At 38.5% G+C, this 24,600-nt stretch overlaps 1 protein-coding gene across 1 annotated transcript in view; it reads right to left on the bottom strand.

Moving 5' to 3' along the window:
• Nucleotides 1–1,582: 1,582 nt before the first annotated feature.
• SORCS2 (sortilin-related VPS10 domain containing receptor 2) overlaps nt 1,583–24,600 on the bottom strand; it is a 555,781-nt gene continuing 532,763 nt past the window's right edge. Inside the window, exons 26-29 of the mRNA XM_014966703.1 lie at nt 24,447–24,549; nt 14,809–14,966; nt 12,586–12,665; nt 1,583–12,243 (exon numbers count right to left, since the gene is read on the bottom strand). Of these exons, the coding sequence (XP_014822189.1) occupies nt 12,220–12,243; nt 12,586–12,665; nt 14,809–14,966; nt 24,447–24,549 (365 nt within the window). The 3' untranslated portion in view covers nt 1,583–12,219. The remainder of the gene's footprint in view (nt 12,244–12,585; nt 12,666–14,808; nt 14,967–24,446; nt 24,550–24,600) is intronic.

The raw sequence follows: 24,600 nt of genomic DNA, 5'->3' as shown, positions 1-24,600 counted from the left end.
TGACTCAGAAGTTTTACTATAGAGACATAATTTATGATGATATTGAAATCAGGCTTCAAATAGCATAGCAATTAATATGGCTTTGATGAGTGCAGCAAAGGAAACAGAAGTGAAGTGATTATCTTATTCTTTTTTCCCGTGGCAATTGGTTTCTGATGTTAAGTAGCCCTTCAGGTTAAGTATTGGCAACTTTCATTTGGTACCTCATTTATGGAAACAGCTTGGCCATGTCTGTTCTCTCTCCTGCCCTTCCAACTGAGGAGCTTTCCTCAGAAAGAGCTATCAGAACATCTTTAAAAATAAGAGATTTTAGGATTTCTTTTGCTTTTGCTGTTATTTATATCAGAGCAGTAAATCTGGAAAATGAAACGTAGTCACTTGAGATTTAACAGGCGGCTTTTTTAGTGATAAATTGCAATATAGGATTAGGGAACCCAAAATGACAACCATCAAAATGTTTTCTAGCTGAGTTACGCAAATAGGGAAAGCCTCAAGCTTCATTTCTGAACCCAGCCTCACATTTAGCACAATGTGCCACCGAGTAGAATCATGTAGCCCATACTGTGGGGTTCCTCTGGCTGCCAAGTCGTTCAGCAGGGACTATGAGAAAGCGCTGAACTAGGGCAGACTGAGAAAATTAAGTTTAAACTAATATTTTGGAAATTTTTCCTTCTAATTGCCCATCTTCTGATCCTCAAAACATACCCATTCCCTGAATAAATAATCCATTCATTTTCCCACTTAAAACTTCATTGTAAGTTTATAAATCATTATAAAATTATATCATTTATAAATCATTATAAAATTAAATCATTTATAAATCATTATAAAATTTCCATGGCTAATTAAAAAATTGGTAGACAATAGTTCATGCTGCTGCTTTGTTCCAGTATGAGGTTTAGTGAGACTTCACATTGCACATCCAAGACCACAGCACTTAGCAACATCTCTGCTCTTCTTCTATACAGGACAGGCAACTCTTCAGGACGAGAGTGTGATAAAGGAAAAATAATACAGTTAATAAAGAAAAAAAAAATAGTGTGTGAAGAAGCCAAAAAAAATGGAAAATACTGGAATAAAGACAAGGGCAGAGCAAAAGAACACACAGAGCTTCTTTGTGTTTATCTCTATTATAGGGATAACAAGGTTAAAACTGGCTGAATTCTTTAATTTTTAGCTAGACAGAAATATTCAGCCTTTGATTCAGTGGAATTCTAGAAGAACATTTCTTTTTCTTCGACTGCAGTTGCACGGCTTCAGTCTCACCACAGAGTGTCACCCTCACGCCAATTATACTGCAGCTCAACTCCACTCCTCGCGGAAAAAGGAGAGAAGGATTTTTCCCATTTTCCCGAGGAGTGGAGTTGAGCTGCAGTACAGGAGGATGGAGTGGCTAAAGTGGAGGAGGATGAAGCTTTGCTGCAGCCTTTGAGTTCAGCGCTGCTGAAGTTGAGCAGTTTGCTGCTAATTACTGACAAATCAAAACACACACACACACATACAAACTCTGGGGGGTGGTTAAACCCTTTCCCCTCCACGAATCCCATGAAGTGCTTCACAAAAAAAACAAAGCAACCAATAGTTCAGAACCAAATTTTATTAAAGAAAAACCTGTAGTGCAGGTTCTCAGGACAAATGCATACCTTTGGATGCAGTGGAGTACACAGGTACGTATACAGTAGTTTGCCTGCTACATGTTTGGAAGCTGAAAGAGACCATGATAAACTGTACTGCACAGTTCATCGCCATCGTTAAGAGTTGCCAAAAACTTGGTCGTGGATCACTAACAGATACTTGGTTATGTGTGTGCACTACATATTGCACAAGACTTTTGATTAAGCTATTAATTGTGCAATTGAATCACAGTTAAGTGTTACATTAAGCATATTCAAACATATATTTGATTTTTTTATTTCTCAAAAACAGCACGTCACTACAAAACTGCCATTAAATGTTACATATTTACAAAAATATACAAATAACATTTTTCCCCATTTATGACAACGCACCAGTTATGGATTGATTCCATTCTTCCCTTGAGCCCTGATCATGTATACAAAGAAACCTCCTCAAAAGTCAAGGTCTCCTGAAACAAAATTAGGAAAAGGCATGTACTGTTTTCACAATTAGTTGAGTGTGCAAAGGCAAAAGGAGAGGACAGCGTAGTATGTGTGTTAAAGTTAGGGACTACAGCATACCAATGCCTGCCAGGAGCCTTTACACAGGTTGGACGGGCTCCTCTGTCAGCAATCTGGTCAGAAACACAGTGCTAAGCATTTGCTGATCATATTCTGGAAAAAACAGTTGCAAGTTGTTCAAAAACTAAGTTCTGCCTTGGTTCTACTCTCTTGCTAACCACAGGAATAAGAATGACAGGTGAAAATCAGCCCATCACCTGCGTGAGTACAGATGCAGCGACGTGACAACTGATCTTAGCCTGCAGCTACATTTCTAATTCACTGTGGGTGGGAACCTTTCTGCCATAACACAAAGCTGAACTGACAAAGTCTGTGGAACTGCACAGTCATAAATTAGGGTAGAATTTGGCTCTGCAATGCCAAATTAACAATGCTCCACATGAACAACAGGGTAGCGAGAAATGCTTTGTGAATCTTCACAAATATGTCAAGACTAGTTTAATGGCTTTCATATCTTTACCAAGAGCTGTAGGTCTAATTAGCCAAAAAATATGATTTGGGCTTGGTTTAATGGCAAATATGTTCTCCTTTTGTTTACATGGGTAATGCCAGCAAAATCTATATGATTTATCTGTCCGAGTTTGGAATGAGAGATTTCGGATCCACCTGTGCTGAAACAGCCACAGATGCACTGTAAATATGCCAGTACTCATCCTTTATTCTCAAAATGAAAAATTCTACCATTCCAACTCTGATTATCTCTCCAAATCTTCCTCCAATACTTAATCCAAGGTGAATTGATATTCCTAGTGCAGCTTCATAAATACAGAGCAATGATATTATGATAATTTCATTTAGGTGAGGAAGGGTGATACTTGATGTCTCCTAAAACCACACTTGCAACACACTACTGTGACATCCTTTAGAACCACCTCTCCTTTTGCAAAGAAATATATCAATGGTTAATGGAAAGGTAAGTCACAGTTGCTGTACATATTTGTAAAAATAAGTGGTAAGTAAAGCACAACAGTGGAAGCTTCCCAAAGCATCCTGCCAGCTGATCAAGTTCCCCACCTCTTCCAATCCGCTACTCCTCTGCAAAGTTTTCCTTGTGTTTTTTTTTTTTTCTCAGCCACACAGAAGAGAACAAAAATGAATTAATCCCCTTTTGACATCAAGCCAGCATACTGGCAAAACCACAATCAGAGAAAAGCAACTCAGAAGAGACTGGGATCAAGAGGGGAGAATTCAAGTATACTTCTCCATTCGATTACGTTTTCCCTCCAGAGCCTTCTGCACTGCAGCAAGCACAGCCCATGACATACACCCATGAGGAAATAAATCACAGCTTGTCAGTGACAAATAAAAAAGGAGCTATACTCATGTCTGGTGTATATATGAAATGGAGGAACTCTGTGTTCCCAAAATTAAAATTTCTAGTCACATGCTCAGTAAACTCCAGTGGCTGGTGTTTACCCTCAGGAATACTATACCAACTCCATTCATCCTCTCTAAACATTATAAAATTACAACTCATAGAGGGATTCTGGCAAATTACATTTAAGCAGTATAAAACCAAGACTCAGACCCTATAAAATAATTCTTCTCCCTTGCCTCCTAGCTCAGTGCTGAGGTAAGGAGGAACACCATTAACAAAGGCCCTAAAATTATCTCAGAAGTAAACCTCCATTGGAGCTACCTCTGGACCACACACACATGCATCATGGCTCCTGGGAAGCAACCTCTTTCCCATCTACCTCAAGGGGGATATTGCTGTGAGTCAGATCCCTCTTAAATTATAGGTAGAATGCTGAGAATTTCGCATGTTCCTGGTTCTACATCAATTTAGACTTATAGTGTAACATCGCTGTACGCAACCAACAAAACTGAAAATAGTGGCCATCACGAATTAAAGTAAGATCCAAGGGTTAAGCAAAATTAAATCAACAACTCGTGGCAAAATAATACACACAGGTAACACTGAGTTTCTCCCTGCTTTTCTCTGTCCTGTTTAGTCTTGTGCTCCCCTCTGTCCTGCATCTTTCTCACATACACTTCCTCTCTAACACAAGCTCTACCCTACAAAGATGCTGCTGAGCTTTTCAATTATCTGCCCTCATCAATTTCTCCACACTCCCCCAATAAGAAGATTATGCCAAACCTACATGATGTCTTCGCTAAAATTTGTATTTTATGGAACTTGAAAGCAAGGCACTTGCCTCTGCCTCCAGGAATATCTGCATATAGACCCTTCCCACAAATCTGACAAAGTCAAACATCTCCCAAGAGGAATGATCCCTGGTCCTGCTCCTCTATTAGCAATGGACCCTCTTTATTTCACCTATTCTTCAGCTTCAGGTTCTTAACAATTTATCTTAAAGTGATGTACTAACCTGGGACTCAGTATTTCCCATATTGAAAAGCAGATGTAGCCTAATGGTCTGGCCAGGTGTCCCTGCCCAACCTTGCTGCAATTCTGCATCTGCCAGTTTGAAGGGCTGGCAAAGCAAGGCAGCCCTCGCTGAGCTCCAAGAAGCTCATGCAAACACCATGTCTCATCCCCATAACCTGAAATGAGGCAGAATTGCTGGTAATGGGTATAGCTGTCTGTCAATTAAATATGTATTTTCCACTACAATATATACATGGATGAGAGAGAGAAAATGCTAGTTATAAGTTTATTATTCCTCCAGGGAGTACAATATTCATCCACATCTCAGACTAAGTATGTGCTTTCTGGGACAAGGTGCTGCAAGAACTCCTGGAAAGGCTAAAGGGAAGAGTGCCAGAAAGGTTTAGAGAAAATGAGAGACAAAATTTAAAGAAAGAGTAAAAGAACCAAAGTGGGAAAAAATCAGGAAGAAAAGACTGCAGAGGGGCAAAGCACAGGGGACCTACATCAAGCCAGATAACACAGCAGAGCTCAGACAGGGATGGGGAAGAAATCATGATTCTTCTTCTCATGAAGCACTCAGGACATAGTAGGGTGTTTATCCAAATGAAAATATAGATAGAAGCAGAATAAAAAACAAAACAAAAAGCAAGGAAGAAAAAAATGGACGGTGGAGAACTGTCATCAGGAGGAAAAGGCAGGCAAGGCAGAGCAACAAACAGCAGCAATAATGAAAAAGAACAAAAGGACAAAAAAGGAGCCAGGAAGAAAGAAGGAGAAACAGAAGAGAATGGAAATTCAGATATTTTTTTCTATGAAGTGTCACCAATTACTTAGCAAAAGGTTGGAAGCATTACACAACACAAGCCACTTCACTTTCAGCATCTCAAAAGATGAACCCCAAAGAGAGACAGGAGTGTATTTAACAGCAACTGGAGCCAGTGAATTGGGCACCTTCCCAAATTTGTGATGATATTCTGTAATCTTAACTATTTAAAAGCCCTTCTGTGAAGGGGCTTTTACACACATGTAAGTGGTGTATTAAAATATTCTCCTTTAGACTAGTTTTATCACTTGGAAACTGCCTAGGTGCATGTTACTGATATTTGGGGTGTACAACTCCTGCATAGTCCAGCCCACTCACAATCCATAACAAGAATGTCTCAAAAACCAAGTGCATACAAGTCTCCTGTTTTCCTATATAAGCTGTTCTCATTAAAAAGCATCTCTTTCACCATTTCAGAAAAAATTCCTTTATAAACTGTTTTAATTAATATGCAAATGCTGTGAACTAATACTATTTTTAAAAAAGAGAATAAGCTAATTCTTGCCCTTTGATCTGCAAGAGCAGACGTTGTCAGTAAGAACTAAATATAAGTATTAAAAGCTGGCTAAAATTAGCAATAAATACATAGGAATATAAGACATGCTAAGAAAGTTATTTGGAACACCTGGTCTTCATGGTGATTAACATACTCATTATACCACTAAAAATATGTGCAACAAAGGTATATTATTTAAGTAGCACCTTGCACTGCCACATGTATTATTGCTGCCCAACAGGACTTTATGTCCACTCTATTGCAACATATTAATATAGAGATGCAAATTCTACAGAAACTCAGAAATCAAGTCCAATCAATAAAGCTCAGCTTTGCGTAATGCAAGGAAATAATTTTAAACAGAATTACTTGTGTAAGGGAAAGAATCCACTTTTTTTCAGAACTAGTAAATGTCACTCCTAAAAGAAAATCAATCCAGAAGGAGAGAGAGACAAAGAGTATGCAATTAAAAACATGTACTTTTAGAGAGACTATTAAAAAAAGGGATTTTAATAGAAACTGTAAGAGATCTTTGATAAAGATTGTTTTGTCCAGCATGTTCATAGCCTAGCACTATTTACATAGTTCTATAGTTGCACTTCAGAGTATGCATTACTAAGCCTTGCAGGACTTCTTGTCTCGGATACTGAGAAGATCATCTCAGCTACCAGCACATTAACTAGCTGAAAATAGTAATTCTGACAAGCCTCACATATGAAAAAAAAAAAAAAGAAAAAAAAAAAGACATGAAAAGAATGAAAATCTCTCATTCGGACATACATGGCTCCATAATTCATATTTTAAGTAATTTGCTACTCCATTTAACAGGATGAAAAAGGCCAGGGCCAAAGACTTAAAGAAATGACATCTCACATATTAAAAATAATGAAACTAACTTGCTGTACATATCAGTTTCATAAAAGAAAAAAAAAAAAAAGAAAGGAAGAATGTATTCTCTATTCTTCACACCATCCTATAGTACCATTATTCGTCCTTATTCCTCTGATGGTATGTATAATCCTCTCTGCAGCATGCTAACATACTTGAAAAGAATGGAAAAATAAAAACTTTGTCCACAGACATTCCTGTTCAGATTTTGGAAGTGACCCATTCTAGTCCATCTCAACATTGCGAAACCCGTCTGCGTTCCCTCCAGCTTGAGGTTACAAAATGAATTGGAAGAAAAGCTTCCGAGGTGATCCACTGGGTGGAAGGGCTGATTTAGGAAAAAAGATTAAATAATTAAGAGGGCACAGCCTGACAGTTCCCAAAGGCTGCAAGGCCAGGTTCTTAATTGCAAAAGCTAACTGGGGGTCTGAGTTATTTCAAAATTTGTCACTATTCAGATTATAGCCTGAAAATAAGTAAAAAACATCACATATACATCCACAACAGGAATAAACATGCATTTAAATGGCACTGAGGGGGCTAACACTGAAATAATGAAAGGAAATAAGGAACATAAAAATATAGACTTGACATTAGGAACATGGTCTGGGCAGATCCTGTAACTACTTCTAGGCAATTGAATGCTATTCTAATGGAAGTTTTTAGAAAGATTTTCTCAGACTAGTAAGACTGTAGTCTAGTATACCAGTCTCATAAAGACAGTTCTAAAGGCAATGTGCAATTGGGACTAAAACAGAGAAAATGAACCAGGAAGCAGCTTTTTGGTTGGACTTAGAAGACAGAACAAAATTTAGCATTGCAGAAATCAATATTTATAAAGGTAAATGCTTATACACTTCTTCCTGGCGGAAAGCCAATATTTTGAGAGAAATGTTTACTTACTTTCATCTAAAACTCTGAAATAAAAATGAAGATGGAAACAATACAACGGTATCAATCAATATACAATAACAACTCCAACTGTCAGGGATTCTGCAATGAAATAAAAATTTTAATCCCTCTTTTCCCCCAAAGCCTCATTAATAAAAAATTACAAAACATTGTTTTACAGGAAACAGGAAAAAAACTATGACTGAAATTGTCATCAATTCAATCAACCAGGCAACATTGTATTCGACTTGAAACGACACTAGAAATTGAAAGAAATTCATATCAGAACCACTGGTTCATCATAAAAAAGTTACTGTATATGCTTGAAATAATTTTAAAACCCCATTTTTTTGAGCACACATTTGTGGAAGGAAGATGAAAATCACTGCAGTTCCATGCTGCTGACCTCTATTAAAGAGACAGCATGCAGTCATAGAGTATTCCCTCTAGAGGAATGTCTCATTGGACCTGAAACACAACTATCCATCATAATCATGTCAGATGAAACCTGCTTTCTGCTAGGAACTACCAATGGCAAAGCACTGATTTCCCTGTCCAGAGACATCTACTCTATATGAATAAAAACTGTGTTCCTCTTTACACCGGTCACTCATCAAGGAGGGGGAAACTCATCAAGAAGGATATAATTCAAAGACAATATCCTAAAACTGTTCAAAGAAATTGGATGTGAATTGGAGATAACAACATCTTGCCTCAGGCTGGCACCTTCTATTTCTTCAGTCATTTCCACCACCCTCTTCTACAGGGTATAAAAACATATATTGGTTTATATTGCTTTTACTTTTGAGAAATTAATTTACACTATGTGTGGATTTTCCCTAAATGTCTTCTGAGCATTTCTGAGCACTTTATATGAATGGACCATTCTAAAGACATATAAAACATTCAATGTCAAAAGCAAAAGCAAATATATCAGCTGTAAATCTTGATGGCTCTGCTAGAATGCTTCAAATCGGTACTGCTTGGAGCACTCCGAAAACTACAGAGTGGTTTTGGAATTGCAAATACGTAAGAGTTTAAGAAGGTCAAAAGATGTAAATGAGGCCAATACACCACCAGTTTTGTTGGTTTCAGTACGGTTCATTATAAATGCTGATAAGTATTACTGTACCCATTATTATAAGGCTTTTGACCAAATAACACTGCAGAAAAGGAAGTTTAAGACACTAGTGTGTAGCTTAGTTAAATGCTACCATGTAACAATAGGTTCCAATAACAGGTTGGGGAGGTTTTTTTTGTTTTTTATTTGTTTGTTTCTTAAACAGTGATGTACCTTTTCTGGATTACGCATTTTTTACTTTTATATATAATTGCATCTGGTTTCAGTAAACTACCTTTAATAACAGTGATAATTACAAGTAAAGCAAAGAAAGCAAAAGTAATAATATATGCTCACAAAATTCTTTCACTCTGAAAATCCTGACCAAACAGTGATTCATTTAGCCTCACAGTACCCCTGTGAGGTAGGTAATTGCTATCAGCCCAATTTTATAGGTGGGGAAAATGAGGCACATACAGGTTAAGTAACTTGCCCAAAGTCTGGCTACAGAATCCAGGTACCTGACAGCCATCTCCTGTTTCTCAGCCATCAAATCACCCTTCCTCACTAACAAATTTAACTGGAAAATGTACAAATACTGCATGGGTGTGTGCGTGCATGTGTGACTAGCAGTTGTGCATACAAACAACTCTGTGTTTCAGTATACACGTGTATAGGATTTTAGATACATATAAAGGATAAAATGCTAAGATGTCATGGATCTAATTCAAGAGATGCAAAACTTAGCACTAGTGAGACTTCATTTAAAGATAAATCAAGACACCATGAATGGAAAAACAGTAGGGTATTTTCTCAGTTTTAAAATAATTAATTTAAAAGTTATTCTTGCCAGGGAATAAAATGTTTCCTTTATTATCTGCTGGTTATTATTAATACAGTTATGGCAATACTGACAACTCTTTAGAAAACAGTGTTTTTAAGATATGACAAACCAACCTCACAGGAGTGCTGCATGAATCAAATTAATAACCATTGAAAAAAATTATTACAGGTACTATATTGTGCTAAGTGTTAATTAGAGTACCAAGCAGTTAAATATTCTACGGCGTTCCAAAAGACTCCTGTTATCAGAGACACAAACCACCCTGTATTAAATGTATAGAAGTAGCTGTTAAAGCATAAATTAGATGTGTGACCTCGTTCCAACAGTGCCCTTTGCCAATCGGATGAAGCATGGGAGAACAACCCCTGCTAGAACTTCTATCCCATCCCTTATCCATGAGGCTAATCCGCTATCACCTGCCCTATATAAATAACCCACTTCAGTTCTATTTCACAGGAACAGGTAAGCTGTTTGTAATACTATTTTATTCTCTGTTCCAGCTCATTTCCATTAGCGAAAGCATAAAGGGCTAGTGAGGACGGAGAGCCTCTGGTGCAACGATACCAAGAGTTTCCAATGCACAGCACATTTTATATGCTCACTTCTCTTCAAGAAACCCAGACTCAGATACATGTAACACCTTGGATTTCTACACAGCCTGGCATATAACAGTCAGCTAGAGCATTGCTTCTCTGGAAATCTGTTTGCATGGCACTCCATGACTACATAGGCAGAAATTTTGGAACAATTTTTGAAATTAATTTCCTGAGGAGTTTGCAAGCACTTTTCAAAATCTTCACTTAAACTTTTCCACCTAGTTCCTTACAGTAAGTTCATAATCTAGATTTTCTTGTGCTTTACATATGCATCCCGTGGGGTTTGAGAGAGCCTACAGTACTACACTGAATCATTGCATCCCAGTCCAATGCATTTGATGACAATATGCTCTAGGATATCCACAGCTATATGGAATGCATACAATAATTTTAAGAGTTCTTTCTTACCTTACCAGCATTTGTTATTTCCTGTCTGCTTATTCAGAAAGATGCAGTTAGCTATCTGTATCCTCCTTAAGCAAGGTGGTGTGCGAGCTTGTCACTAGCATCAGTATGACATTCAGTGAGTAAAGAGCTATTTATTCTCTATCAAAGGCAAAAAGTGAAGAGATTATATAGGTTTCTGAGAGAAGCATCCTAATTCCAGGCAGCTGTGATACATAGGATTCCAGATGTTTAAACTCATCACACCACTGTCCGTTTCCTATACAGCTCCATAAACCCCAGGGAAAAGACCAGCCAGATGTGGATTCACCCCACCGCCTTCTCCCTAGTGATCCAGAGATCAGGACAAGGAAACTCTGACCCAACTCACAAAACAGGGATTAGGAAACTCTGATCTGACTCACAAGCTTTTCTGCAGGCAGCTCCTTCAGAAGCCAAACCACCCTCCCTGGAGAAATAGGGGCCTGAGGCCGTAAGGACTCAATGACACCCTGTCGTGATGGAAAGGAAATATGAACCCCTGAATCACAGCCCATCATGGCCCTCCAGATTGTCAAACCAACCTGAGCGGCAAAGGTCAGGTAAGAGTTTGCCCACCCCTGCCTGCAAGGGCAAACAGCCAGGGAAAATCCCACAGAAGGATGCGGGTGGGAAGGGGATGGCGGTGCGCTGCCCAGTCCTGCCCAGGGGAGAGCTCTGACCTACCCGGCACCTCTGCCCTAACAGGAAGTTTTTAAAAAATAACCATACAAAGAAAGCAACTTAAAAGAGGTATTTACACTCTCTGGAAATTTAAAAAGAGACAGGCCTCCAGCACAGGGTTTCAGAGGATAGCTCATCTGGCAGCTGCCATCGTCCTAGAGGTGCTTGCTCAAGAGACCAGAAAGAGAAACTGAAATGACTGTCCACAAGTGAAGGCACCTGGTCTGGAAACAGCATCAAGCTGGTGTTTTTCTTTCACGTGGGGTGGGATTGGGGGAGATACTGGTGCTGATGGTTTGTCAGGACTTGCTACACTTACAAGAGCATTATCCTATATTATGATAATTAACACTTTACTTCTTTTAATCCACAGAAGGGCCTAAACCTAAATTCATTAGATTGTCTCACACAAGTTTAAGCTAAGAGTTTGTACTAGGAGTGCATTTATCTCCTTGCTCAGTCCTCTCCCAGTACAGAAACACTCAGCCTCCTGAAAAAAATGTCATTGTGATCAACCAACCATCTGTTCTGGTCTAGTCGCTTTTGTAAAAATCACCTTTTCAGGCTGAAGAGTTCCAGCCTTCTGCTGAATACCTCAATTAAAAATATAGTTAAAAAGTTACAGTCAATCCTTCTAAAAATAAACATAAAGAACACATACAGAAAAGAAAGAAGGTGGCATTGAAGGTGCCTAGGGCTACAAATCTGCTACCATAGTTTGAGTTTCAATCATAACAAGTTCCCAGGCCATAGAGTGAACACAAGATGTATTATCCTTCTTCCCCGGTAACTGATGATGGACACATTTTTCCACAGGACCGATAAGGAACCTCCTCTCCACCAGCATTTACAGCCATATTTGCAATTTTGTGACATCACCAGGGAAAAATAAAATGATACAGAGAAGAGTCTTTCGTTTTTTTATGTTCAGCTGTAAATATCAGCTAACCAGGTAACTGTGCATCTCTCTGGAGTTGATGCTCAAAACCACGCCTGAGTGATTGCCTACAAAAATATAGAAACAAAAGGCCAGCATTAGTGTATTTCAGGCACTTTACAATGAATACCCCTTTTATTGCAGGGACAAGTCAATCGCATAAAGAGAGTGGCTTTATCAAACAACAGGTCAGGTGAAGGTTGGTGCAACAGCTCCATGTACCTACAGCAGCACACTTTCGCGCAAAGCTTTTGCTCATGGTGGTGGATTTGTGGCGAATTCCTAGGGTTTCTATCCCAGTGACAGCATAAGTTGGTTCTCTTTGTGGCTTAAAAAGGTGTAGTTGTCTCGAGGGGTGCAGGTGAGGGAGGAGAATGGAACCTGAGGCGTCCATTCGACATGCCACTGACCTGGGACTGGACACTGACCGGCATCAGCAATAGGGGAACTCTGTAGCTGTTCAAGTTGCCACTTCTCCCAGAAGGAGTCACTGCAAGGTAATGGTGTTGAGGAGTCCCAAGGTGGGGGTTGCGATAAAGTAGGCAACATAAAATATATAGAAAACAAAAAAAGTGGATGGGTGAGTCTGGCAATACTGTACTGTGGAAATTCAAAAGTTATGAGAAGAAAGAGAACAAACAGAAACCCAGGCCTGTAACTCCCTGCTGTGCATGGAGCGGAGGCTGCTACTGACATCTCCCAACAGGGAGGGAGAAAGCTCACCAGAACTAGAAGGGATCTCCATAGCACAGGAAGCTTCTGCAAATAAGGTTGTAAACTAGAATTTAATTTAAAGCAGGGATTATAATATGTTTCGTACTCTAGCCAGATAAAATAGAGGAGCATCATTAACAGGAATATTTTCTTGGCAGTACTGAGCGATACCAGAGCTAGTGGAAAGTATTGCAAGCAACAAAACAGCCAGCAGAAGTATAGTTTTATGTCTTAAATAATGCCTGTGTCTAAAAGGCATACAGTAGCTGACGAATATGGATGATTATGATCCACAAAAATGAACTCTTAATGCTCCGCTGGAAATGCTGCTGGTGTTGACAACTTGGCAGAAGAACAAATCACCTCGAAATCTGCATTTGCCTTAAGTTTCACATCAAAACATCATGATCTTGCACTCTTTAACCCTAATAATGCTCTGCCCAGATAGAAGAAAATTTTTTTTTTTCAATTAAGTAAGGAATGCAGGGCAAGTAGAGTTTATTTCTGAATTCATTACAGGGTAGCATTTCTTTATTCCAGCATCCCAAGCTGCCTTACATAAATAGGCCATAAGGGATTTTCTACCATTAAAAGAAATTACACTTTTGTACGTTACTAGAGGTGTTTGAACGCTCCGCTTTAACAGTCATGTCTGCAAAGACTTTGTTAACATTCAGCCTTCTCCTCTAAAGACCCTGGAGATGAGTTGATCAAACAATTTTAACATAGCCTTTGTTTTTCCAGGGTTGCTTTCAGAACTAACTCCGGTAGAGTCAGGAGTGCAATCAAGGTTGTCTTGCAAAATCTGAATGAAACCACAGTGATACTCATACACAAAGGTTGTCAAAGAAAAGATAGAAATAAACAAAGCAAAGCAGGAGGCTGGATTCTTCCCTTGTGCTCAACGCTAACACCTCCAAGAACCTAGAAGCAGCACACACTTCAACAAAAGAAAATTAAGAAATTGACAACAAACAATAAAGGTGAAACCCAAGATAAAGACATCTCTCCTCTGCCAAAATTCTGTCCTTCCCCAGGCTACCTATGGTGCAGCTGAAAAACATCATCTGTGGCTTCATGAAGACATTACAGTTGCCTGTTACACCATGAATTTCCTGCTATAAATCCCAAAGACTCTGGGTTATCTGATTTATTTTCACAAAATGTGTAGAAATGGAACTGGGGCCTTTTTCATTGTCCTACACTTTTCAGCCTGTGACCTGAAAGCAGTCTGAACACAATGGTAAATTTTACAAGAAACTAACTTTATAGATCAGCAATCTATGCTGCATTAAAAATAACCACAGGGTGCCAGGATATATGCTTCTACCTGACACTAAATCATTTGCACTGAGATATTTACAAAGTTTCCCTCATGGGTTCCTTATGACCACTCCATGAATACTAGAAAGTTACCAGCTAAAATAGGGGACACTTATGATACTTCTCATACAGGAATAAATGTAATACTTCTAATAATGAAAACTTTAAATGCCACTGGACTATGGCAAATATAGCACTGGATTGAAATAAAATCCATCTGAAATAATGGAGTCATCACCTCTACAAATCCTTCTGGCCTAAATGTCATTTTCCAGTAATACATGGGATTATTGGGTTAATTCAAATGTTACCTTTTACATCCTGTTCTACTAAACATAATTTCTCTCTAAAATTCTCTAAGTCTCCTGACATTACTCTGTATTATTGCTGTACTCACACTATAGACCATGCCATCCATACATTAGCCTGTATCACAAGCAAGATAAAAGAAGATAACAGATAATCCTCTGTTGGTGGTGAACTATTTGCTTCCTCCTGAGACTGAGCAAAAAATTTAAAAAAAAAGCTAAAATAAAAATGAATATTAATTAAAAACCAATTACTTACGAAAATTTATAAACTGAAAATGAAGTTACCTCTTGCGTTACCTAGTGTTTGAGAGTCCAGATCATCATCAATAAACTCCTCACCCTGGATGATGTTCTGGGTGTCCTCACTATGATTAACAGGGCTTGTCATCTCCTGCTCTTTTTCATTGTGCATCTGGGCATAGACATTTCTGCCTGGCAGTTTCCTAAATTGGACAAGAAGAAAAAGTGTTGTGATGGAGTTCCTTTGTGTTACACACACACTGGCATTAGAGCAGAGCTTCAGCAAAGCAAAGCCACACCAGAATCACAAAGTAGTACCAATCCCCCCCTTCCTTAATTTTGAGTTCACAATCTAAACATACCAATGCATTATACTGTCATCATTTTATGCAACCTCATTCACAATATTCATACCAATGTAATAATTAAGCATCAATTTCTTGACTCAGTTTGACAGACAATGAACAATACTAAAAGGAAAAACCAAATTAACCCCATAGAAAAGCTATTTTTAAGAACTCAAGCCACAAAATGTCCCAACAGGCGTTCATTCCTGGTTCCAGGTGTCTTCACAAACACTAAGCTGAGCCACAATCATCACCTTTTGTGAGACCCCACCTGGATTACTGTGCTTAGATCTGGGGCCTCCAAAATAAGAAGGACATGGACTTGCTCGAGCAGGTCCAGAGGAGGGTCATGAAGATGATCAGAGAGGTGAAGCACCTCTCCTATGAAAACATAGTTGGGGTTGTTCAGCCTCGAGAAGAGAAGGCTCCGAGGAAACCTTATAGCAGCCTTCCAGTACCTAAAGGGGGCCTACAGGAGAGATGGGGACAGACTCTTTATCAGGGAGCGTAGTGATAGGATGAGAGCTAATGGTTTTAAATTGAAAGCAGGGAGATTTAGATTAGATATTAGGAAGAAATTCTTTATTGTGAGGGTGGTGAGACACTGGAACAGGTTGCCCAGAGAAGCTGTGGATGCCCCATCCCTGGAAGTGTTCAAGACCAGGCTGGATGGGTCTTTGAGCAACCTGGTCTAGTGGAAGGTGTCCCTGCCCATGATCTTTAAGGTCCCTTCAAACCCAAAGAATTCTATGATCACATCTCCCTGATGAGGTGGGCTGACACTGAAGGTGGGTGATAGCATCAAGTAGCACTCTTATACACCACCAGGGTTGAGGAAAAAGAAGCAGGAAAAATCCAGGAGACTGGGAATGAGACGGGAGCAAAGGAGTCCAGGAGCAAGGAGGTAAATAGGCATCAATAAGGGCAAATAGAAGACAGGGAAGGTTAGTGAAGTTAAGCAAGCAGCACTGAAGCCGACAGAGAGTAGAGCTTGGCCCAGGACTACTGGGAATTGCTGAATTAGACAAAACTTTCTATAGCAGACAGCATTTATTTAATTCAGATTTGAATCTAGAAAAAACAAAAAGCTTGTTATTAAATGGCTCTATCAGCTCTACTGGACAATTAGCACCATGGCTGAGCCTGGGAGGCTTAAGAGCAAGAATTGTTAAAGAATTCTTAACTAGATTAATTTAAATTAGACTTTGTAAAATCAAAGGGAATAATCAGGGACTTCTAAATTTTTAACAGAAATTATGGTTTAAACATTTCTAGAGAGCCATATCCTTTGTTCTAGCTGCATTCACCTGTAATCTGCCTCGGCACATAAGGACATCCTTTCCAAGGCACCAAGGAGACATTTCTGATTAGGGAGTTGCAGGTTGTGAGCACTGTTTCCTACACTGCAAGAAGCAGCATGACAGCTTGATCAGCATGACAGCAGATCAACACTGCTTAAACACTGATTATTGCAATGGGCAGGCAACAAGAAGAAAAGAGAAAATGGGGTTGACTGCTGAGGTTAAGCTGTGGTTTCTGCTGAGCTCCCTTAGACAGTGAGAAGACAGAAACAGTGACTAATTTTCAGACAGCCCTTTAAGAACGACCATCTTCTGCTTCATATTCTGGAAGCAGTTTGAAGGCTGGATAAATACACAAGTTGCTCTGTTTTCTCTAGGCTTTTGAAGATGACCCATCTTTAAATGTCATTTCAGAAGAAAGGTTCTTTACCAGGTGGTGCCAGTTTAAGATAAAACTTACTGCAGCAAACTTTTTTGAACTGCACCTTCTATTGCATCAAAGTAATTAGAATAAATAGACAGTACTAAACAATGAAAGATGACTGAAGATCTCCTCACTTTAATTCAAACTATCCAAGAAATTAATTGCATCCTATATATATATACACACACCCCATCTGTATAGGTATGTGTGTATACACACACACATAATTATACATATATACAGAAATCAGGTATTTTATCTCATTATTTATAAGCAACACAAAGAAAGAAATCTGATTGCTCTTGCTGTTTTCTATATCTCAGTGACCATGGAGTAAATAAAACACAGGACTAACCAAATGCAAAGGACAAGGATGGAAACTACAACACAACTATTATGACCATTTCAACAGGTCCAAGGGCTCCTCCAACACAAATATACATATAAAGCCAAGCTCTGCATCACTCTCCTCCCATTAACTGGATTAAAAAGGAAAACACATTGAAAGGGGGAAGGACATTCCTCATTACCAAAACAAATACATTAGGTAATTAATTTTGACTTTTTTCTCTAGGGCGAGTAACTCCAGACTGTTTTTAATGTATCTGCTAATGAAACTGATCATGTGGAGAACAATATCCCTCTCAATCAGACCTGCATCAAACCTGTCAAATTGCTCACTTTCAGTGCACCACCAAATGCCTAAGGGAAATGAAACCCAGAAGAATGTCTTCACAACACATCTGCAGAATTAGCACATATGTTTCTGCAATAATTAGGGGACCTTCTCAAAACTGTATTTGACAGATTGTAAGAGCATCAATGGCATTATCAAAATATTTTTGACATAATAAAAGTGTTTTCCATCTCAAACCCATATGGCACATCAGATCTTTGCGCTTAAGTAAAGAGAGCAAGAGCTCCTAGTGTAACTGTTGTCTGCCCAGGCTGAAGGACCTGTCTGAGACCAGGTCAACATAAGTTGTGTCCTTAAGTCCTGAGGCTTCAACTCACTACTCTGGTAAGACTTACTAGTTAGACATTAATATTATGTGTTGTGATTTTGGTAAACATATTAAGGGGTTCCTGAATGAAGAAACCTCACCAGTTCACAAATAACCATTAAATTTACTGTAAAAGCACTTCTTTGTGGGTTATGGGTAAAAGGAGAAAAGGAGTAAGCTGTTACTTCTCGCTCACCTAAACCTCATGAGCCCAATCCTGCTAAGATCCTTCATGGAAAGTATAAAGTTGAGGTACGCAGTGACTCTTCTGTACTTTCCTTTGCTCCTTATACTAAGAGGAAAGCATCTTAGATTGCAACATGGAGTATAGATGGGAGGAAGGAAAATATTACAGGTCTCGTGAAGGCATACGCCATAGACATTTGACCTTTTATACATTATAGAGATCTCTATGTGTTTCATATCAGTTCAGTTTTACAAGGAAGAGACTCAACCAGACTGAAGAAAACTATAGTCCAAGCCTTTTCAAGAGTCATTTTTAACACATGTGCCAGATGTTCTGTTTTTAAGGACAACCACACTGTGGGATGAAACAGGATGTGGATATTGAATCTTTGCTAAAGATGGGCCTGATTCTGGCAATTTTCCAGTCGCTCCTCACTGCTCTAACATGTAGGAAGGAAGCTGCTACCCCTAATTATACAGAGAAAAACCCTTGTGTACCCTGATGTGCTTTGCTCTTCTTAAGGAAGCAATTTATGTTGAGTCCAATGTAACTGTTTGAAGCAGGCAGAGCTGAAATGCTTGGGTCTACATAAAAGACTACTGTGAAAACATGACAAGACATGAAATTTGACCCAAGAGATTTATATCAGCAATATGAAAATTGAAAGCACACTTATAAGAACAGAGAAAAAAGATTATGCAATTGTTTCTTTTGGGGGTTTACTCTTCAGCTGCAAAATGCATGTGCTTCACATCCATCACTGGAGACAATTACCTCTGCTGAGCAGCTCTCCATGATTTACATTTTTAGTCCCCTTTGTTTTCTCTGTAGCATTTTATTTCAGTCATGAAGAAGAAATATTCATGCCTGCTTTGAGGATCGTAAGTCTCCATATGAACTGGAGACTTAATTCTGCACAGAACTACTAACGAGCACCACAGCACATGGCTTTCACCAAGCTCTCCAGGTCCCACACCTTTTAGAAGATACTCCAGGAAGCATTTTTTTCTTCCCTGTACTCACAAATTCTAATCAGTTCATACTCAAAACTGTTTGCACTTAAAAATGTTCAGCAGTAAGGAACAGCAGGAGGGGGATGAGATATTGATTCCCACTCATTTAAACTCTCTAGCTTACTTGGTTTTCAATTCCTTCCTTGTGGAGCCAATATTCATTGGCCTTTATGGAACTTTATTCGTTTTCCAGAGACTTGATTAAGATTCTGTTTAGTATAAAAAAACAGGAACATATTCACATGGCAAAGGATACGAAATAACATAGCGTTCTCTTGGAACTTAAATAAAACTAACAACAATAATAATCCATTAAATGGAATACTTTATTGTGGTGTTGGCTTTATTATGTTTGGATTAATGTTCAGATGACTGACTTTGTGTTTTAAGGCACTCCTGATTTACTCACCTCTTTCATTTCAGAAATCTTTCCTACATGCTATTACTTTGATTTCTGAGGAAGTTTTTATAAAATGTTATAGATCATTAAATTAGTGCCTGTTTTTTTTATAACTAAATGGCATGGATTGGGACTAAACTTGCTCTCATGGAACATAAAAGTAGTATAAGCAAGGTGGGGAAAAAAGACAGCTTCTCTCAGAGACTGAAAATGAGATAGTAAGTCAATGAGGCAGAAAGATAACACAGTTCTGCTCCAGATTGTGGAAATGACCCAGGAGGGGGTTCATTTACCAAAAGTGGCACTTGATAGTACCAGGGAAAAAAAGGAATAAACACAAAATCGTATAAATTTGGCTGAAGTAGATCCATGGTGATTTGTGAAAACAATGTATGCAGCTTTAAGTACACTGGCAGTAGTTTGCATACAAATTAAAAGATAAAGATTTTCATACTCTCTTAGAGAATTGAATTTGCTACTATTAACCAGGTAAAATACCTAGGCAGAAAAGCCAAATATTTGCTCTGGTTTGGCTACTCTAGTGTCCTGTTGTTATACAGAAGTGAAAAATACGAAAAGGCTGATTTCAAATCCTCCACTAACCAGTAACATAATGATTATATGGGAGCTCTGATATGGCTAGAACAGAATTTTCTTTTTCTCCACTTTCCCCAGCGGAGAGAGTGCTATTTGCTTTCTCTATACTGTTGCCCAGGTCCCCAAACCATAGAAATTTAATCTGAAAGGACGATGAAATCTTTTCTGGGTGGCAATTGGAAACCCATAAAAAAATATAAACATTGTTTCAAAGGGAATGAAATAAGTGTTTTTTTATTGAACCAGATTTAGTAAATATGGTATGGTATAGAAGAAATAGACACAGGTCCCAGATTGCATAAAAACATGGACCTGATTTCTCAAAAATATTTTCCAGCTGCTTCATATTGTTCTGGTCAAACAAAGCAGCTGTAGTCTATTTTACCTGGATGCATAAACAACTGAAGCGTACCAGTGAGTATTGTAACATACTGTTTGCTTGAGGCATCAGATCGGTGATTTCCATACTCAGAAAGTAAGAGCACAGAAAAGGCACATTATTCTTGGCTTGCCCACCATCCACGTTTGTTGTCTGCACGGCCTCCTGTGCCACAGCCACAGTCTGATGTAGCAGCTGAGATATTACCTCTCACTCCTCACTGCCATCCTGAAAATTTCCCCTAAAAATATCTAAACCAATGCTTGTTCATTAGTGGGACACAACTAGAATTAGTTTTTAAAACCATTGGCATTTATAATTTAAAATTTACTTTTCATTTACTGGGTAATAACAGCCCTAATCTGAATTGTTTAGGTACGCTGATCACAAAGGTTAAAACCTCTTTGTGAGTCAAGTCTTTTTGGCAGTGTATTTTTTTTTGTCTAAAGCAACAAACCACTTGGGATTGCCAGGAGTCACTCCTCGAGCTCCAGGGACTCCAGCACAATTTTTCTGAGCACGTATTCCTGAGGAGAAGTGACTGGATGCACAAACAGGCCATTAGATAAAGTTGGGGGGTGGGGTGGGTGCAGAGATACAAAATGATAGATCTTTGCAATTTTACTGTATATAAGAAAAGAGGGCAGCAGTCATCTTAGTGTTTAAATATTTGGGATTAGGGTATATTGAAAATAATATAACCTGCAGTCACCTAATCATTAACTAGATAGTTATGGCAGCTCTGACTATCAGACCCTACAGTTTTAGTTTTGATTAGAATACTGGGAAATATTTTAATATTTTCTTTTTGATGGGCATTCCTTCAGGAGTGGTGAGACTGTGTTGGCTTTTACTTCGCATATAACTAATCAGCCAAAATCCCACTACCTCTATATGATGCTGCCTCTGTTTTTCCCCTAACCCCCTACTTAATTAGATAAAATACTCTCTTCCTTTTCTGCATATGAGGCATCTGACACAGAATCTTATGCAGGACTGTTATTTTTAGATTACTGCTCTCCCTCAAACTAATCTCGTGAGATTTACTTCTGGTGAGGAACACCAATTTTTAGCACTGGGTATTGCAGTTTTCAAAACCTGGCAGATCAAACAGGAGCAGAAAGTTTCATCATAGCTGTCCTGATTGCCCTGAAGGATTCATAAATAAAGAGGTAGCAGATTAGCCCCTGATGTCTCCTCAACACCATCTTTCATCTCGCAGTTCTGTCTGACAAAAATGAGTGTAAATTAAGATCCAGGTTCTCAGAACACAAACCTCAGAGAGAATCCGAGCAGAGACAGCAACGACCACGCTTAGCAGAAACAGATCCTTGGCCCTCAGGAACCATAAGGCAGTTGGGGACAGGTTTCCCAATTTTCTGTAGAAGCTCTAACCTCCCTCCCAATCCAGTCCCCATCTTATCTGTAAGGCAGTCTTTTCATCTTGCAGCTTTCCAGGTATCAAACTTAACCTAAAGTAAAGAACTGACATTTGGGCCAGCAAAGAGAGAGAGAACAGTCCAAGGCATGTCCATGCAATTGTTTGCAGATGACCTGCTTTGCCTGTGCCCCAAAGCCACATGAGTCCTACAGACCCAGTCAGTGTAGTGATAAAAATAAGCCTTTGTCCAAATCAGGGCCAGGCAAAAGGAGTTTTAACCCTTTTCTCAAGACAGTATCTGACTATCAACTTAGATAAATGAAAGGAAAGTACCACCAAGTATATTCCACCTCCTTAATTTCCTGAATTGTACATAAAAATTATGGACAGTATTAACATTTCAACACTTTACATTCATCTGTAATTTCTATGTGGAAATAATTCATATTTATATTTGCATGTGATGCCTGAGTTACCACAGGGCCCAGAAAGAATTCTTCTGCTGAAGTTATCTCCTAAAGCCAAACAATTTTTCTTGCCAACGGCATTCTTTCAGCAAATTAATTTTTAATATACAGGCATATAATATTGACAAGCCGCCATTGTGCATTACGACCTGTAACCTTTATATCTATATAGGACACTCGGTTTCATAGCCTCAGTCTCTATGGATCAGTTTGTAAACTTACATACTCCCTGTACTGACTTTAAACGGGCTATACCTGCAATTAAGTACTCCATGGGGATCCAGCAATCCACCATCCATCTTTATAAACACAGCAAAGACTTTTTTTAAGGGATTAAAGATTAGGGTGGGAGAGGAGTTCACAGGGAGCACACAGGGAAAAAGTGATTTTTCAATGTGCACCGATTAGGCACTCACTATTTTTTTGAAGATCAAATTGTAAATGAAGGATGCAAGCAAAAAAAATTGTCATCTTGGAAAACCTTGGCAGGCGTATTTAAAAAATAATTCTGTCAAATATCTCAGAAACAGATATGATACGGACTAAAATTGAATACTACTGCATGGTCATTCATCAATGCCAACAGCAGTTTTCAGGCTACTGTGAAACATCTGAATATATCTCGCAATTCTCCTCACTCAGCACCTAAATTAAACCCCCACAAAATTTAAACACAAATGATTTTCACAAATTATACATAGAAGTGCAAGACATATTAAAGCTCACAATTTGCAAATTGTACTATAGTTTCCTCCTTAATAAAAGCTCTATTTATAAAGCAATGGTTCATTGGACATTGGAGAAAAAAAACTCAAGGAAAATTATTTTTTTCTTGCTTTCTTGAATATTTTATACTTCTTTTTCCATGCAGTAATTGTGTCTGTTATTTAATTGCTCTCATTTAAGAGCTAATAAAAGATATAAATCATACAGCTTTCGAAAGATATCACAAACAATTTTTATGATCCCCCACTACAAACAGCAAATCCTCCATCTATTGCTGCTGAAATAATATAATTACATCACATCAACCATTTTTATGCTTTTCCTTGCTGCAGGCACCGAAAATAGCAAAATGGATTTTTATTCAGTTGTAGACAGTCTGATACAGCATTCTGTACTTTGTTCTTTAGAGCAATCAGCCACTGTAAGCTCTAAGAAACTTAGGTGCCGCAGTGAGAAAATGAAAAGATTCTTGGAAATAAGGGGTTTTCTCTATTGACTTAAAAACTCTTTATCTAAATAAACTGTTACTTAAATGCTATCTACACTTACTGCTATTCAAACTCAGTGCTGCACCCATTTCTATAAACTGGTGTTTATTTCCAATAAAAATCCATCTTTAAAAAATGATACAAAACAGTAGGAACCCTGACTGAGTAAGGACATTAGGATTTGATGATTATGAAGGCTTGTTTCCAGTATGCTCAAACCCAATAGCTTCTAAATGCCCCAGAGATAGAAAAATACCAAAAGCATAGCCAATGATAACACAGATTCATGAGCAAGAACAATATTCTTTAAACTGCACAGCATCCTAGTAGCTCTGATTAAAATCAACTGTGGACTAAAGATACATTGGACTGTCAAAGGCTGGTATGGCATCCCTTGTCAATTTTGGGAATATGTCTCGCATAAGGGCCACTTCCAGAATTATCTCTCCCCTCAACACACTCTAGTGTCAAATTAACACTAATCTGTTTCCATCACTCATTCTACGTGGCGTTGCCCCAGCCGTTAAAATGTAATGTGTGCAAAGAGAAAATCCAGAGGGCTGCGCGTTTTGATAAAACTACATTTTTTTAAGCAAATCAGCATTGCAGATGCACTCATTGTCCCGATAGCTTTAGTTTATTCATAACTGCTAGGAGTAATGAGGTAGGAATTAATCAGGAATAATATTTTAGCTCAGCTCTCTATCTTGATGATATTATTTACACAAGCTGAACAAACTCTCCGTAGGTCCCATATTGCTGCTATTTATCTTGGAACACAGCAAGTAAAAGCAAGCAGCAGTGCATTACCTTGATGTCTGAAAAGTTCAGAAAAACACAATTTTCAAAGCAGCGGACATTTTGCAATTCTTCAAGAAATCTCCTTTTCAAAATAGAAACTCAGTTTTGCTGTTTTGTGGATAAACCTAAATCTAAAAATGTGTATGCTGTTGAAGAAGGTTTACTTGCCTTTTGAACTTGTAGAGGATGAAAGCCCCAACTGCGACTAGACAGATAACAAAGAGAACCACAATAGCCCAGTAGCCGCTGCCTCCTCCAATCCTCTGAGAGTCTGGAATATGAAATAAAAAAAACAGCTTAGCACGTCCTCTTTCAGATCCAT

This window comes from Calidris pugnax, unplaced genomic scaffold, assembly GCF_001431845.1.
Source record: "Calidris pugnax isolate Ruff unplaced genomic scaffold, ASM143184v1 scaffold14, whole genome shotgun sequence".
In the NCBI taxonomy this organism is placed as follows: Eukaryota; Metazoa; Chordata; class Aves; order Charadriiformes; family Scolopacidae; genus Calidris; species Calidris pugnax.
Note: the sequence above shows the minus strand (reverse complement) of the source record. Positions and strands in the feature narration are given on the sequence as shown.